General features: G+C 37.8%; 1 protein-coding gene across 1 annotated transcript; it reads left to right on the top strand.

Annotated features, from left to right (window-relative positions):
* Positions 1-13299: 13299 nt before the first annotated feature.
* Positions 13300-14786, top strand: LOC145051525 (peroxidase 43-like). Its single transcript, XM_078999461.1, has 4 exons — positions 13300-13596; positions 13677-13859; positions 13953-14115; positions 14324-14786. The coding sequence occupies exons 1-4, from the start codon at positions 13405-13407 to the stop codon at positions 14740-14742; spliced, it is 957 nt and encodes a 318-aa protein (XP_078855587.1). The 5' UTR covers positions 13300-13404; the 3' UTR covers positions 14743-14786.
* The last annotated feature ends 1613 nt before the right edge of the window (positions 14787-16399 follow it).

Here is a 16399-nt window from a genome sequence, read left to right as displayed (position 1 = left end):
CATCGATCTGTAGTGTGTCTGATCTACAGATTCGCCATCAACATCTGGAGTCAACAGAGGTCTTTTGGTCATAGACATTGATGCAGGTTTAGCGTCTTGAAACCTGAACTTCTCCAGAATATCCTCCATGTACTTGGCTTGATGTATCAGGATTACGGTTGAATTTTGTTTGACCTAAAGCCCTAGAAACATGGTCATTTCTCCCAACGAACTCATCTCAAACCTCTTCTTCATGACGCCTTCAAACTCTTTGCACAACTGCGGACTGGTAGACCCGAAGATAATGTCGTCAACGTAGATTTGAACCAGAATTTGATCATTACCAACACGCTTGATGAACAAAGTTTGATCAATAGTGCCACGAGAGTATCCATGCTCGAGCAAGTGCTTTGTAAGGGTCGCATACCACGCTCGAGGAGCTTGATGTAACCCATACAGTGCCTTGTCCAACTTTAGACATGATTAGGAAACTTCGAGTCAACGAACCTAGGAGGCTGATCAACGTAGATTTCTTCCTCCACCTTGCCATACAAGAAGGCTGTCTTGACGTCCATTTGATAAACCGTGAAGTTCATGTAGGAAGCATATGTAAGGAAGATACAAATAGCCTCCAAGCGTTCTACTACAACATAAACCTCAGTATAATCAAGACCCTCGACTTATCGAAAGCCGCGAACCACCAATCTTGCTTTATTTCGAACTATAAAGCCTGAATCATCCTACTTGTTTCGATAGACCCAACGTGTGTCAAGAGACGTTTTGACCTTTGGTAACTCAACCAATTTCCAAACCCCGAGCTTCTCAAATTGATTTAGCTCTTCATGCATAGCATCTATCCAGTTGGGCTCATTCAGAGCCATTTCAACATTCTCTGGCTCTATTTGAGAGATAAAGCAAGAATAGAGACATGTATTGACATCTCCACTCTGACTTCTGGTTTGAACTCCATCGCCCAGCTGACCAATGATGTTCTCGATCGATTGATCGTGTTGAATTCTTGAGGGTATCTCCTAGTTGATGTCATTAAGTGAGACGGGAAGATTGTCAATATTGACACCTCCTTCATTTGCTGATTGTTCCACACCAGATGACTCTGCTACAAACTCATTAGAAATGTCTTCAGGAAAGAGTAGTTCCATAAAAGTTGAAGTGACAGCGGAAGCATCTCTAGACATGAACTCTCTTTCAACAGGAGTAAGAGGTGTAGCATCAGCATCAGGAGTATCATTCTGAACTAAAGATTTTGGACTATCAGGTGGTACAGATGACTCACCCTCATCTGAGGCAGAGGACTCCCCCTCAGATGGTGAAGCGAATACCGTTGGGAGTCTGTAGACAACTTCTTCGTCTTCGTCCTCAGAAATATTCTTCAAACCAGAGGAAGACCCACATGAACTATCCGAACACACATTTATAGACTTGAAAAGCGATGTGTAATCAAATAACCAATCCAGATCCACTCGAGCATCCATTTCATTCTCCTCCAACCAGCGAACATCATAGGATTCCACAATCTGCTTCGTATTCTTATTATAGACCCTATATGCGGTGCGTGCAGTATACCCTACGAAGTAACAATCATCGGCTTTTACATTAAACTTTTGGTTGGACTCTAGGTGAAGAAAGGTGCAAGGGCAACCAAATACATGGAAATGACTGACTGATGGCTTGTGATCATATCGAATCTCATACGGTGTTTTCGTCTGAGCTTTGTTGATCGACACATGATTATGAACGTAGCAAGTAGTGTTAATCGCCTCGGCCCAAAAGAAAACGGGTAACTTGGAGTCACACAGCATCGTCCTTGCAGCGTCTTTTAAAGTTATATTTCTCCTTTCAGCAACACCATTTTATTGAGGTGTGTGAGTGGAGCTGTATTGACGCATAATCCCTTTTTCTGTGCAAAAATGATCTAGAACAAAATTCTTGAAATCTGTTCCGTTGTCGGTACGAAGCACCTTCACCCGATTATTGGTTTGGTTCTCAATCAACACTATGAACTTCTTTATCAGATCTGCAATCCCAGCTTTGTTGGATAAGAAGAAGACCCACGTAAAACTAGAGAAATCATCAATCACAACTAGACAGTACAAACTTTTGTTGATTCTTAGGACGTTGACTGGACCGAACAAGTCTATATGTAATAATTGGAGCACTTGACTAATTGAGTTAACCTGTTTTGGCAGGTGTGGTTTTCTATGATGTTTACCTTGGGCACATGACACACACTTTTCAAAAGTTATAAAGTCTCTAACAGGTAAACCACCGACCATCTCATTCTTTGCAAGACGATTTAGGTTTTTGGCGTTAGCATGACCGAGTCGTCGGTGCCACAGCATTGCATTTTGTGCCGAGACCTTTGAGAAGAGGCAAGTAACTTGTTTGGGAATGTTGCTATTCATATCAATAATCTAAACATTTCCATCTCTCTTAGATTTGACAAGAATCCATTCTTCCGAGATGACAATGCCTGGCTTGAGAATCATACCTTCCTTGTCAGTGAAATGTGTAGAATAGCCTTTGTCGTATATCTGAGACACACTCAACAAACTATGCTTTAACTCGGGAGCAAAGTTGACATTCTTGAAACTTAAAACTCTATTTGTAACTGTTCCTCTCTAAGTGATCTTGCCACCTTCTCCACCCGCAAAGGAAACATACCCCCCAATAAAAGATTGAATGTTGTTCAGTTGGGAGATATCTCCTGTCATATGCCGGGAGCAGCCGTTGTCGACGAACCAAGGTCTGACGACATTCCTCCGCAATTGTCCCTGCAAATTGTGCCGGATCATTCAGATTTGGGAACCCAGGTCATTACTTTCCCGGGTTGACCTTTCACTTTTTCAGATTTATCATTATTGACTAACTTTTTAGAGGATGCTGATGATAGATTGGAATTTATATTGGGCATCCATTGGTAATTAGGTTTCCTAACAGTCACCGATGGTTTTGAAATAGGTTTCTTAACAGTTTGCATTGAGCACTTGGGTTTTCTACCAGAAGAGGTTGAAGACCCAGAGCTGCTCCTTGACGAAACCGATCTTGGCGGAGCCGTGTTCGGTTTTGACAAACTGTCTGGGACTTTGTTACGAAAAAACTTTTCATTATTTTGAAAAACTGCCCTTTTTCTACTACGATCATCCTTCCAATCATCATTCCGAGAACGAGCTCTAGAGGACTTTCTAGTTAAAGATCCTCCTCTAAATTCGTTCTCTCCTCTTTGTGACGTATAATGTACAAACATTATATTTAGAAAATTCCTAGCTATATGACCACCAATACCACAATTAAATCAAATCTGTTTGTTATTATTAAAACCTGTACTACCTTTTTCAGATTTATTTTCCATACCGACACCCTTACTTTTCTCACACGAACATGAACAAGAAGCAGGTTGTGAGATAAGTGAGGGTGTAACAAGTGGAGTGACTTGTGGAAATGGTGAATTTTTATTTGTATCATTACAAACATCAGAATTATCAAACATCTCATCAAATACTTTAAAACACTTCAAACCAGTATCAGCAGGTGCAGAAAAATCACAAAAAACATTGTCACTTTCAACATCAGAAAAAATAAAGTCCTTATTTAAAACTAAAACTTCAGGTTCAGACTCAGTTTTATTTTCAAAAACAGATCCTTCAACTTCGTGCTTTGACTGATTTAAGGATTGATCTACAGGGGAAGTAGAAACGTTAGTATTTTCAACATTAATCAATCCTCCTAAAAAAACCTGTTGGTTTGCCATAAACCATGAATGGTTCGTTGGTAATCTCCTCTTTAGTCAAAGGGTGATACTGATATGTGTGATTAAAAGGAGGAGGTACATTATCGTATCCCAAACCCTTTTTCTGGTTTTGTTTAAACTGCAGGCAATGGTCAATCATGTTAGCAACTAACTCGCTTGATACATCATATTTTTTAAAATCAAAGTTTGCAGTATCAAATTTATTCTTTAATGTATCAAGCTCATCAATTAACTCAACATTCTGTCTCTTGATATAATCATAGTTTTCAGATTTATTATTGTAGTCTTCCTAGAGTCTCCTAAAGTCCTTTATTTTTTTCTTTAATTGGGCCTTTAAGGGTTTTTGTCTTTTTCTAAGTTCATAGCCCGCATATCTAAGGTTCTCTGCTTCTCTAAGTAATGATTCTATTTCCTCACGAATAATTTTAACGTAATCAATACAAGCTTGAGAGCAAGAAGGCAAACTTACCTTATTTTTCTTCGGTTCAGAAGTAGAAGATACCATCAACGCAAAATGAAGGTCCATCATATTTTTTTCAGCTGCAACACTCTCCACGGAAGCTTCATCCTTAACTTGGGCCAAGTGAGCATTTTCAGGTTTTGAAATATTCAAGGCCTGAATCTAGTCCTCCCAGTTAAATAACTGAGCAACCATAGCCTGCTCACTGATGACCTGGGCACCTCCCTGATTGTTTCCTACTGCAACAATTGTCCGGTCATTGTTTAATATTCTATCCGGCTTCGGGCACTCACGAGAAAAATGACCCGGCTTGTGACAGTGGAAACAACGCAGCTTCCCTTTGCTGAACCGTACCTTTTTATCAACATTCATGCCCCAATTGTTCTTCCCAGTCTTCTTGGCAAACTGCTTAGCCCTGAATCCAACCATGGCTATCTGCCATGTGGTGTGCATCTCTTCCACATCTTCTGGATGAATCTGATCCAGATCAGCAAATTACAACTGAGGTGGAAGTTCTCCAGCAATAAGGGCATCATAGCAGTTCACAAGTCCTACAGCAAAAGAAAGATTTTCATCACACTCCTTTGTGTTTGAGGAAGAGGCCACAACTGGTACACTAGAGGAGGGAGCAGCTTGATGAGTGACATGCAGTTGGCTTTGCGAATGAGGCGTGGATGACGCAACAACAATTGTTTGGATCTGAGGCTGCTGAACAACAAATGCTTGACCTGAGGAAGGAATGACTGATGAAAGAGCATTGTGAGAGGAAATCCCAAGGTTTGCAGCCGAATACGAATTCATATGATTTATCTCCCGCTGTTTATCATCAATATCACAAGCCTTGATGATCGCCATTATTTCAGCAAGAGTAAGGCAATTTAGATCCTTGGTCTTCTTAATGACAGCTACATTCATGTCCCATGACTTTGGAAGAGCATTCAGTAGCTTTTTATTTATTTCAGACTTGGTCAAGAATATCCCAACTATAGTCATCTCAGTGGTGAGAGTTGTGAATCGTTGCAGCTGTGCCTCTAGGGTTTCTCCAGGAATGTAGTTGAACATGTTAAACCTTTGACGCAGCATATCCTCGCGGCTTTCCTTCATGTCCTCATTACCTTCATATACCTCAATCAAAGCTTCCCACAAAGCTTTTGCTGAAGTATACTCTCTGAAACCTTGAGCTATATCAGGAGATAAAGCCATGGTCAGAGTGGTCAAAGCCCTTTCCTGTTCTTCTACTTTCTTAAAATCTTCATCTGTGTAGTTTTCAACCACTTCGTCAACTACTTGCCCTGCAACAGTTGTGGTAATTTTGACATGATTCTTGATGATGCTTCTCCAAATCTTGAAGTCCTTCATTTTAATGTACTTTTCAATCTAGTATTTCCACTCAGGAAAACCATCTGCAGACAACAGTCTTGGAAGGCGTGTAGTGGTGCCCATAACATAATCCAGCTCATGATGATGGGTTTGACTTTGAGAATCTATTTATTCTGATTTTAAAACTTAAAAATTAAAAGATAAAAATTGTCAAAATTGAGTTTACAGTGAGCAGTTTACGGCTATAAACTGTGTTTACGGTTGGGGTGTTAACGGTTGGGCAGTTTACGGTTAATTAAGATGCACTGATACGGTTCAAAAACACAATTTACGGCTCTTGAATATGCTTGAGTTTACGGCCTTAAACAGGGTTTACGGTCGTAATATTTTGGCAGTAAACTCCCAAAAATCTCAGTAAACACAAGTTTGATGCAGATTTGACCCCCTTTGTGATGAAAACACCAAACCCTAATCTCGAACAATGAAGAATATGAGTTTAAATGGCTGAAAACTCGATTGAATGATGCTTTGACACCGGTCCTGCTCTGATACCAATTGTAAGGTCCTGAAAACGGATCATTACCAATGATTAAGCAATCAAACAATCAAATAGAATAAGAAACAATGTAGAAACAGAAATGAAACAAGCTTGCACATACTTATATTGCATAAAACGTTAGGTACAACTTGCTCTCTATGATCGTGAACTATTATGGCATCAACAACCATTAATGACCTACATAATCCCTATATATAGTGGACTTGGTCCGGACATTGGGTTTACGGCCGTAAACAAGTTTACGGCGATAAACTCACTGCTTGGCCGTAAACTAACAAACAACCTACCAAAACCTCATAATTACTCAAAAGAACTTTTTACAGTGAAAGCCTAGACCAAACCACTAACTAGACCCTTCACTTAAGTCACCCTTTACCTACCTTGCTAAGTCCAAGTTAGTGTGTCGGTTAACCACACACGCTCCACTAACGACTTAAACAAAGTGTAAAGTGTAATTTCATGGATTAGCACCTTATTCACATTTTCCTAAAGTAACTAAGATTGGGAATTTAATAAAAAAAATTTAGTTACTTTATAATAATCATTATACTTTTAATGAGAATTTTATAAGTCCTTGTCCTACGCGTTCGACTAACGACCCTCCACCGATCAAGGAAACGGTGGGTGAGAGTGGACACCCATTAAGCTGCCATTTTATAGGCAACAACCTTATACCCCCCCCCCCCTTATAGACCGGCTTCGTGAATGAGACCTAATAATGGTAAGACGACTTGATCTTATACACACACACACACACACACACACATATATATATATATATATATATATATATATATATATATATAATTAACTTATAATATTATAAAGTATAAGGGTTGATTTTTAACTTCAAAAAATCTAGGGGTTGGAACTAAAGTTTATTAAGATAACTTTACATGTTCCAAAACTTGAGGGCAAGTTTTGTAACCTTACAAAACTTTTCAATTCATAACTTATGAGTTATTAAAATGAAGACTCTTCATTTTTGTAACTTATGTGTTCTTTTAATGGATTTAATACAAAGTAACTTTTGGTTATCCATAACTTGAGGACAACTTATGGACTCCATTAAAACACATAAAAATCATGAATTTGGCATTAAACAAGTAATTCCTATGATCTATCAAGAACTCATAAGAACATGAATATTCATATCAAAATTTCAAGAACATATGAACACATATAATCATGGAATTTTGATATTAGCGATTGTAAATGGATTAGAACAACCATTACACCATCTAAAACAATTTTTACAACACCAAAACAGTGTAGGGTAATGTTTCTAGTCCATTTCCAGCAGCAAAAATCGAAATTCTGCACTCTGCCTGGCCAACTCGTCGAGTGCAAGAATTGACTCGCCGAGTTGGTTAAAGTTTCACTTGGACTCGTCGAGTCCCCCATGGACTCGTCGAGTCCCCTGTGCAGACAACTTAAAAATTCGATTTTTACACTATTTTGCATCAAGTATCTACAAACAAGCCTAGGCTCTAATACCACTGATGGGTTATGATCATTCTAACACCCCTAAGTGTACACGCAACCCTAGAAAAACCTTGGATCTATGTTTGTCTAAAATACATGCAAAATATGATTTCCAAGGTTCATAATCCTATCTAGCATACATGGGGAACTTTAAACATAAAAGATGGCTAGAATTACATACCTTGTAGTTGATTTGATACCTTGAAAAACTTGAGAGCCTAGCACCCCAAATGTGATGCCTCAAATGTTTCACACAACACCAAGTGCTTTGGAATAACTTTGAGAGAATGTAAAACACTTCAAAATCGGCCTAGCCCTCTTCTTTTCTTAGTGTAGCCGATTTTAGATGATATCATGTTCTTTATATAGTGTGATACACTTAGGGTTACACCATGTAAACCCTAATGTAAGTTGACTTCATTTCCATGACCCATGGGTTTAAACCTCCATGGAGCATCCTATGGGTCTTAGCACAACTTGATAATCCATGGAGCCTTGAGCCCACTATACAAGTTATGGATGATTTACATAATCAACCCATATATTTAATTAGTCATCATTTTATCACTTAATTAATTCGAAATTAATTCTTGATCAATACTAATTAAATAATATTATTACTATATTAGAACTTATAATATATTAATAAACCATAAGTTTTATTTCTCTCGTTTTAGTTTATCCAAATGCATGATGCCATGCAACCCAAATGGACCATGTCGGGTCGGGTCAAGTACATACCAAATATAGTTATGGACTTAGACACCTCATCCAACAGAAGACTCACACACGCCATCGTCCCTTAGGTCGAATGACTCCAACACTCCATCCTTTTGGAGTTGGGCTATGCGTTTCTTGTTGGCATGTCCAAGTCGACAATGCCACAAGCATTCTTTATCTAAACCATTAGATGAATCAATACACAACACATCTTTTCCTAAGTTATCTACAACCATCACAGTTTCATATATTCCATTACAAGGCAATGCTTCAAAATTTAGATAAGCATTAATAGAACCCTTTTCATTATCAAATGAATATTTAAAACCTTGTCTATATAAACCATGAAATGAAATGATGTTTCTTGCCATATCTGGCAAATAGCATCAATTGTTTAAATCTAATCCTAATCTACTACTGAGCATTAAAGAGTAAACTCCGATCTTGGTAACAGGAGACGATCTTCTGTTCCTCATGATCAAACTAATCTTCCCATGCTCCACATCCCTATCTCTTCTTAGGGCCTTCAAATCAAAACAAATGTGAAAACCACATCTTGTATCAAGTACCCAAGAAATGGAATGTGATGAATCATTAGATTTAATTGTGTAAATACCTGTATAGGATGGCTTGATCTTCCCATCCTTGATTGCTTGCAGATATTCTGGGCAGCTTCTCTTCCAAAGCCCTATTTTGTGGTAGTGGTTGCACTCTGCCTCCTTGGGGTTTGAATTGGGTTTAGTAGAACCAACTTTGGTTCCACTAGAAGAGGTACCATCTTGGTATTTTCCCTTGTGGTGGCTATTTGAGGGAGCCTTCCTCTTCTTACCCTTCCCTTGCCCAATAGCCAGAATAGGGGCAACAGTTGGAGCGGGAGTTCATGCAACAGACTTATCCTTGAGATTGCTCTCAGCAGTCCTAAGCAAGCCTTGAAGATTGCTCAAGGTGACCAATTCCTTATTCATATGGTAGGTCATACGAAACTGGTTGTAGCAGGGAGGCAGGGAGTGAAGGATGATGTCAATCGCCATCTCTTCATCAAAGTTAACATTCAACTTTAGCAGACGATCAACATATCTCTGCATGTTTTGCAGATGAGCGGTAAGGGACTCTCCACTACCTATTCGGGTAGTGATCATCGAAGCGATAATCTCATACTTCTTGCCTCGCACTTTGGTGGTACCGATCCAGCAAGTCTTGATGCATCTCGTAGGGATACATGTCCTCATAGTACTTTTTTAGTTCAGAAGTCATGATCGCTAGCATGATGCAATGGACTTTTGTAGCATCATGCTCGTGGGCCTCAAAGGCAACGATCTCTTCGGGAGTGGCAGTGTTCATGTCGATCTCCTTCAGCTCCTTGTCAAGGACATACTCTTTGTCTTCATAACGGGTGACCATTCTTATGTTTCAGATCCAATCGTTGAAATTGTTTCCGTCGAATATCACCCTCCCACACAAGTTCATGAGTGAGAATGAGCCGGAGGAACTCGAGTCGGAAGCGTTATTGTTGTTCATGTTCGACATCTGAAAAAAAAAGTTTGATTAGAAAAGAATCCCTAATTAAACACCCAAATGAGAAATTAGCACTACGATCTAACAACATTATTTACATACTAGAAGAGGGATGTCGTAATCTAACAAGTAAATAATTTGAAGGTAAGTGAATGACGATTCACTAATTATTCATTATGAAAAACGAATACAAGATTAAGTTTTAAATGTATTGAAAACTCCTAGATATTTTGAGATTCATTGAACTTTTCAATGACAGGTTTAAATCTCGATATGCCCCTCAAGTTTGTGACTGGGATGCTAAGGATCACAAAGCGGGTGTGAATAACCATGCAAATCTACATGGTACCCTTATTGTTACAGTCACCTATTCGATGTGTCGGTTAACCACACACGCTCCATCGAACTATGACAAACAATGAGTCACCCTTTGCCACCTTTTCTTAGAACCCATTAAGTGTGCCGGATAACCACACAAAGTTAGTAACGTCTTAGTAAGGGTGCAAAGTGTAATTTCATGGAATTGCATCAATTCACTTTTCCCTAAAGTAACTAAGATTGAGAATTTTGTAAAAAACATTTAGTTACTTTAATAATTCATTATACTTATTAATGAGAAATGGTATGCCCTATCCTACCCGTTCAGCTAACGACCCTCCACCCATCAAGGAAGCGGTGGGTGAGAGTGGACACCCATTAAACGACCATTTTATAGGCCATAACCTTATACCCCCTATAGATCGGCTTCGTGAATGACGCCTACTAATGGTTAGACTGGCATTTTAGGTTATACATATATACCTATTAATCTTATAATATTATAAAGTATAAGGTCGAATTTAAACTTGTGAAATTCTAGGGTTTGAATTTTAAATAGTTCAAATTAAACATTTTAATCACAAAATTTAAATTTCAAAACTTGAGGGTAAGTTTTGAACTTTTCAAAACATAAAGATCAAATAGCAAATAATATTAAATTAAACAATTAATTTAATGATTATCTAAATTTGACCTAATCAAAATTATTTACAAGATAAGTTATCAAATTAATTTAAATAATCAATTTTTATCATATAAGGAAATTATTATTTAAGTAATTAGAAATTATCTTTTGTTTTGGTAAGGATAATCACATAGAAACAATAAAATTCGGATTTTATCATATGAAAACGATTTTAGCAATTATCCTTCATCAAAACAGCAATAAATCCCGAAAATCCCTCTGTCTGACGCTCCGACTTGCCGAGCCCCCTTATGGACTCATCGAGTTCATTCTACTCGTCGAGCCCACATTGTGACTTGCCGAGTTCATCAGGCAGATAGCACAAAACTCGATTTTAAAGCTTGAAAGAATAAACAAGGCATCAATACAATAGAAACCAAACATAGCTCTGATACCACTGATGTGTTTGAGCAACAAAATAACTTTCATATGTGCACATGCAAACCCTAATACTTGGATCTAGGTTTCTCTATTGTACATGCAATTCATCCAAGATTTGAAACCCTAGATCTAGCATACATATTACAAAACTAATGTAACTAATGAGATCTAGATGATTACCTCTTCAACAACTCTTAATCTTTCTTCTTCCTTGAGCTTAGAGTCATAAGTGTAACTCCTCTAATGGCTTACAAACAACAACAAGCAAGAGAGTAGTATTTGAGAGAGGGGAGGAGGCACACAAAGTCGGCTCTAGGGTTCTTAGAAAAGCAATGGCCGAAAATTGCATGCATAGGGTCCTATTTATACTGTGGGCTGCTAGGGTTTCAGTAAAAAACCCTAATTGACAGCTTAAACCCTAAGCAGCCCATGGAACCTTTTGGAATACGGGCCATGGACGAAAATATGATGAGCTCCCATCATAATTTCGTTCACCCCTTCAATTCATTAGGTTTCCCAGCCCAAAATACAACTATCACACATTTCCCTTTCTTCAATTAATCTCTTTTAGTCACCAAATTAATTCCTAATTAATTTATGACTAATATTAATTAAATAATATGATTCATCTTTTAATATATTAATAAACCATAATATCTTCTCTCTCTCTCTCTCTCTCTCTCTCTCTCTCTCTCTCTCTCTCTCTCTTTCTCTCTCCTTAAATCACCCTGTCAAGTTGCTATGGTGAAGGCAACTCAAAATGACCATGCACAACCGGGTCAAGTACTTACCAAATATAGTTACGAGCTTAAACACTAATCCAACATAAAGTACTAAGAAGTCACTATTGAGGTGAATATGTATCACCGTTTGAGTAATTTTGTGCAACTCATGGTATCATACATAAGCTTACTGCACCTTATTAACCACAACAAAATGACATGGCAGAAAGGAAAAATCGAACCTTAAAGGAAATGATGAATTTCATGTTATTAAGTTCTGGGCTGCCACCCTCAATGTGGGGGGAAGCTATACTTTCAGCTAACTACCTTTTAAATAAGGTCTCACAAAAGAAATCAGATAAAACATCGTACGAGTTATGGTTAAGTATAAAAACATCCTACAAATACCTTCGAGTGTGGGGTTGCCTTGCAAAGGTTGTGGTACCTACTCCCAAGGTGGTTAAGATAGGATCCAAGGCTGCTGACGAAGGATTCCATTAAAACACAAAAGGTAGGGGTACAAAGAAGCATCACAAACATCGCCAAGGAAAATGGTTCACCCGATACAAATTCCTTAGCATGCTAGGATGTCACTTTCTTTCAAATTAATTTCCAGGAGCAACAAATGTCGCGTTATTGTTGCAACGAGGTATTATGCAGTTCAATTTTTTAGAAAATTGTAGAAATTCTTAGGTTTGAATCTTACAACCATGTATTACTCGATAGATAAATTGCATCTCAATGGACGTCATTTGTCACATTTAAAATATCCAAGTGTAGGATTCAACATCTACAATTCAACATACATATATGTTACGGATTGTCCACGCTAATTAAAAGATATATAAAAAGAGTACTCTATCATTATGAAATATGCTATTTCTTATTTTCTTATAAAGTTATTATCGTTGAACCGACCATAAATTAAAAATGTTGTTGCATCCCGGCCTTTTTATTGTTGAAATTTAGTCAAATAAATAATATGGATGGTAACAATGACAAGTTAAGACGGTATGATATAATGATCAGAACAAAAATGGCACATTATTAATGGTGGGATGCAATCGTAAAACGACAGTTTTAACCACATTCAACAAACAAGTCAATTTCAAAATGTAACAAATTAAATTGCACATAAGTGGTAGCAATACATTAAGTTTCGTCCATTGTCCAAAAAGGGTCAAAAGCTCATAATAACCCATGTATCTCTGCAACATTTCTTTACTATCAAATTAACATCACAAAATATATTAATATATAGCTTTTAAGTTGTATCTTTTAACCAAAAACTTATTATATTGTATAATGAAATTGTTGCATTATAATTTGTGGGTTAATTGCAGACATTTAAAGCTAGTTGAGGCACATGCATCCTATATATTCCTTTTATAAGTTGAATTGAATCTCCTCTTCGACATTAGCGATACCACCTTCGTCCTTCAACCTTACACACACACCAAGGGGAAAACGCGCACACAAACTATTGAGAGAATGAAGAACATGATAATAGTCATGTTTATAATATTTGGTATTTCAGAAGCACGACTGAAAGTAGGGTTCTACAGAAAAACATGTCCAGACGCCGAGTCCATTGTTGGTGGGGTTGTAAGGGATGCAGCTCAGTTTAACCCACAGATTCCTGCTTTCATGCTCAGGCTTCACTTTCATGACTGCTTTGTTCAGGTTCTTTCAATTAATTCCCCCTCTTATGGTTTCTGGGTTCCATCTGGTTTTATGATTTGAACCACTCGTTTGATTTTCAGGGTTGTGATGGGTCAATTCTAATAGATAATGGACCCATTTCAGAAAGGCTAGCAGTAGGGCACCAAGGAGTGAAGGGTTTTGATGTGATAGACAATGCAAAAGCTCAGTTGGAGTTTGTTTGCCCTGGTGTTGTTTCTTGTGCCGATATTGTTGCCATAGCTGCTCGAGATGCTGTTGCTTTTGTATGTCAAATGCTTTCTCTTTTTTCCTATATCTCACAATACAACTTGCAGTGTGTGTTTGTGTGGATGACTTGATTTTGATGTTGGTGGCAGACTTTTGGTCCAATTTATGAAGTTGAAACCGGCAGGAAAGATGGGTTTGTTTCCAATATCTCATTGGCTGACAATATGCCTGATTTCCGAGACTCAATTCATCTTCTCAAAAAGAAGTTCTTTGACAAAGGTCTAAGTGAGAAAGACCTCGTGGTTCTCACTGGTACTCTTTCTCTCTCAAGTCTCAATATGAATTGCGTGTATGTGTATATAAATATATAAATCATGCAGATTCGATGGGTTTGTTTAGTTGGTAGACATTTTGAGAGGTATGAACATTGAGGATTTGGCTACTTGTTTTGATAACAAATATCAAGCATAATAATATAGGAAAAGTTCTTATTTATTTTATGCATATTAACCAATGTTAGGTGCACATACTATTGGTACAACCGCATGCTTCTTCCTTATGGACCGACTCTACAACTTCGTGCCTGGTGGGGGTCCGGATCCAAGTATAGATCCGGATTTCCTACCTGAACTTATGGAAACTTGCCCACCGGAGGGAGACATAAACTTCAGGTTACCGATCGATCATGATAGTGGAGAGAATTTTGACAATGGGATCCTACAAAACATTAGGAGCGGCTTTGCAGTGCTACAATCAGATTCGAAGCTCTTGGATGATCCAGCGACCAAGCAAATATTGGATTCGTACTTCGGGTCTACTAACCAATCGTCCTTTGAAGCAGATTTTGTGACGTCCATGGTGAAAATGGGTCGTGTTGGAGTTAAGACCAGTTCAAAAAGAGGAGAAATTAGACGTGTGTGTAATACGTTTAATGATTAATCAGACGTTTTTCCGTGTCAAAATTAATAGTAATTAATTTTATATTCTACAGTGAATTTAAAAATCTTATGTCTTTTTATGTTTTTATAACAAAAAATGTATAACTAACCGGTAATTTCACCTTTAAATAAGACCTTCCGAAATACTAAGAACCAAGGGGCTCGTGGTCTATGCAGCCACGAGGGTTGTCCGTGCACACCATCTTTGCCATTCGTGATCGGGGGTTTTGGTCATTCGTGTTGCCTTCGACGATCGAGCACGACCGAAAAGCCCATTTCTCCCATTTTAGCCGTTCAACGGTCAAAAAATTGAATTTATTGATTTTGTTTTAATATACAAACCTTACCTATACAAACACACATTTACACAAAGCTATACATTCAAACCATATAATCTCTTAAAAAACATATTTATGGATTTCATTAAAAATTTCAATTCGGATGTCGACGAAGAATTTATATCGACGTTCTTCAATGTTGTGCAACACATACACGATGAAGAAAGTTCGGATGTTTTGTATTCAAGAACAGTTGTGTTGTGCAACACATACACAATGAAGAAATTTCGAATGTTTTGCCTTCAAGAGCAGTTGTCGATCGAGATCGTCAAGTCGCACATAACTTATTGGTACGTAATTACTTTGCCAATAATTGTCTTTATAATGATGAATCGTTCAAGTGTCATTCCCATCTAAATAAGACTAAATTTTTACATATTAGTAATGTTTTAGAGACCTGTTATGATTATTTTAAACAAAACCAGATGCTAGATGAAGAAGAGGTTTTAGCAGTATATAAAATGTGTGGTTGTACTAAGATATTTGGGATACGATATAATTTTTGATACATCTGACGAGTATTTAAAATTATTTGAGTGGGTCATAACTAATAGTGTAGATTGGTTTTACGCATGTTTGTATGACGTTTTTCACCAAGTATATTTAGGTAGACCTAATGTAAATGATATTCAGAGATTATATTTGGCTCATGAAGAGAAGCATGGTGTAACATCCTGATTTCTAGGAGTGTGATTTTAGGGATTTTATTGCAAATAAGGAAGCCTACTCGATGAGTTAAAGGCCCTGACTCTTCATGTAGAGAGTAGCCAACCCGCATGATTTATGAGGTCTACTCAACGAGTTGAGGGACCCCAACTCGCAGAGTAGGAAACTGAACGAGAAAACCCTATTTTTTTTAGGGTTTGCACCCTATTTAAAGGACTTAACCCGCTTCCTTTAGCCTCCCTTTTCACCTCATTACCCAGAGAAGGAAACCCTAGTTGTTCTTTACTGCTCCCTTGTGTTTGTGAGGCTAAAAGAGTGTTTTTGGGTGCAATTATTGAAGAAGCTTCAAGATTTAGAAGCTTGGATCAAGAAGAAGGTTGTAGATCCGTTATCTACTTTGTATTGGCAACCAATCTGAGGTATAAAGGTAATACCTTGACTTCTCATTGTTTAGATCTTCCCTTGTGAAAGAAAATGGTCATTTCTAAGGGAAAATGGAGTCACTTTCGGGTTTGACCTTGTCACAAGGATATGGCTTCAGATCTGGACTCTTCTAGGCCCCTTGAGCATAAAGTTCCTGACTTTAGCAAGCTTTGGCACTTCTTCATGCATTAAACTCCATCTTAGACTTGGTTTTGGTGTTTTAAGCCTCTT

The sequence above is a fragment of the Lactuca serriola genome, chromosome 5 (genome assembly GCF_051521515.1).
Source record: "Lactuca serriola cultivar US96UC23 chromosome 5, Lser_US96UC23_V15, whole genome shotgun sequence".
Lineage (NCBI taxonomy): Eukaryota > Viridiplantae > Streptophyta > Magnoliopsida > Asterales > Asteraceae > Lactuca > Lactuca serriola.
The sequence above is the reverse complement of the archived record's forward strand: the minus strand, read 5'-3'. Positions and strand labels throughout refer to the sequence as shown.

Bases quoted from the DNA above. Each gene is read 5' to 3' on its own strand.
- LOC145051525 (XM_078999461.1), top strand. From the start codon at position 13,405: ATGAAGAACATGATAATAGTCATGTTTATAATATTTGGTATTTCAGAA. The intron at 13,860-13,952 runs GTATGTCAAATG...TGTTGGTGGCAG, and splicing joins CTCGAGATGCTGTTGCTTTT to ACTTTTGGTCCAATTTATGA. The intron at 14,116-14,323 runs GTACTCTTTCTC...AACCAATGTTAG, and splicing joins AGACCTCGTGGTTCTCACTG to GTGCACATACTATTGGTACA.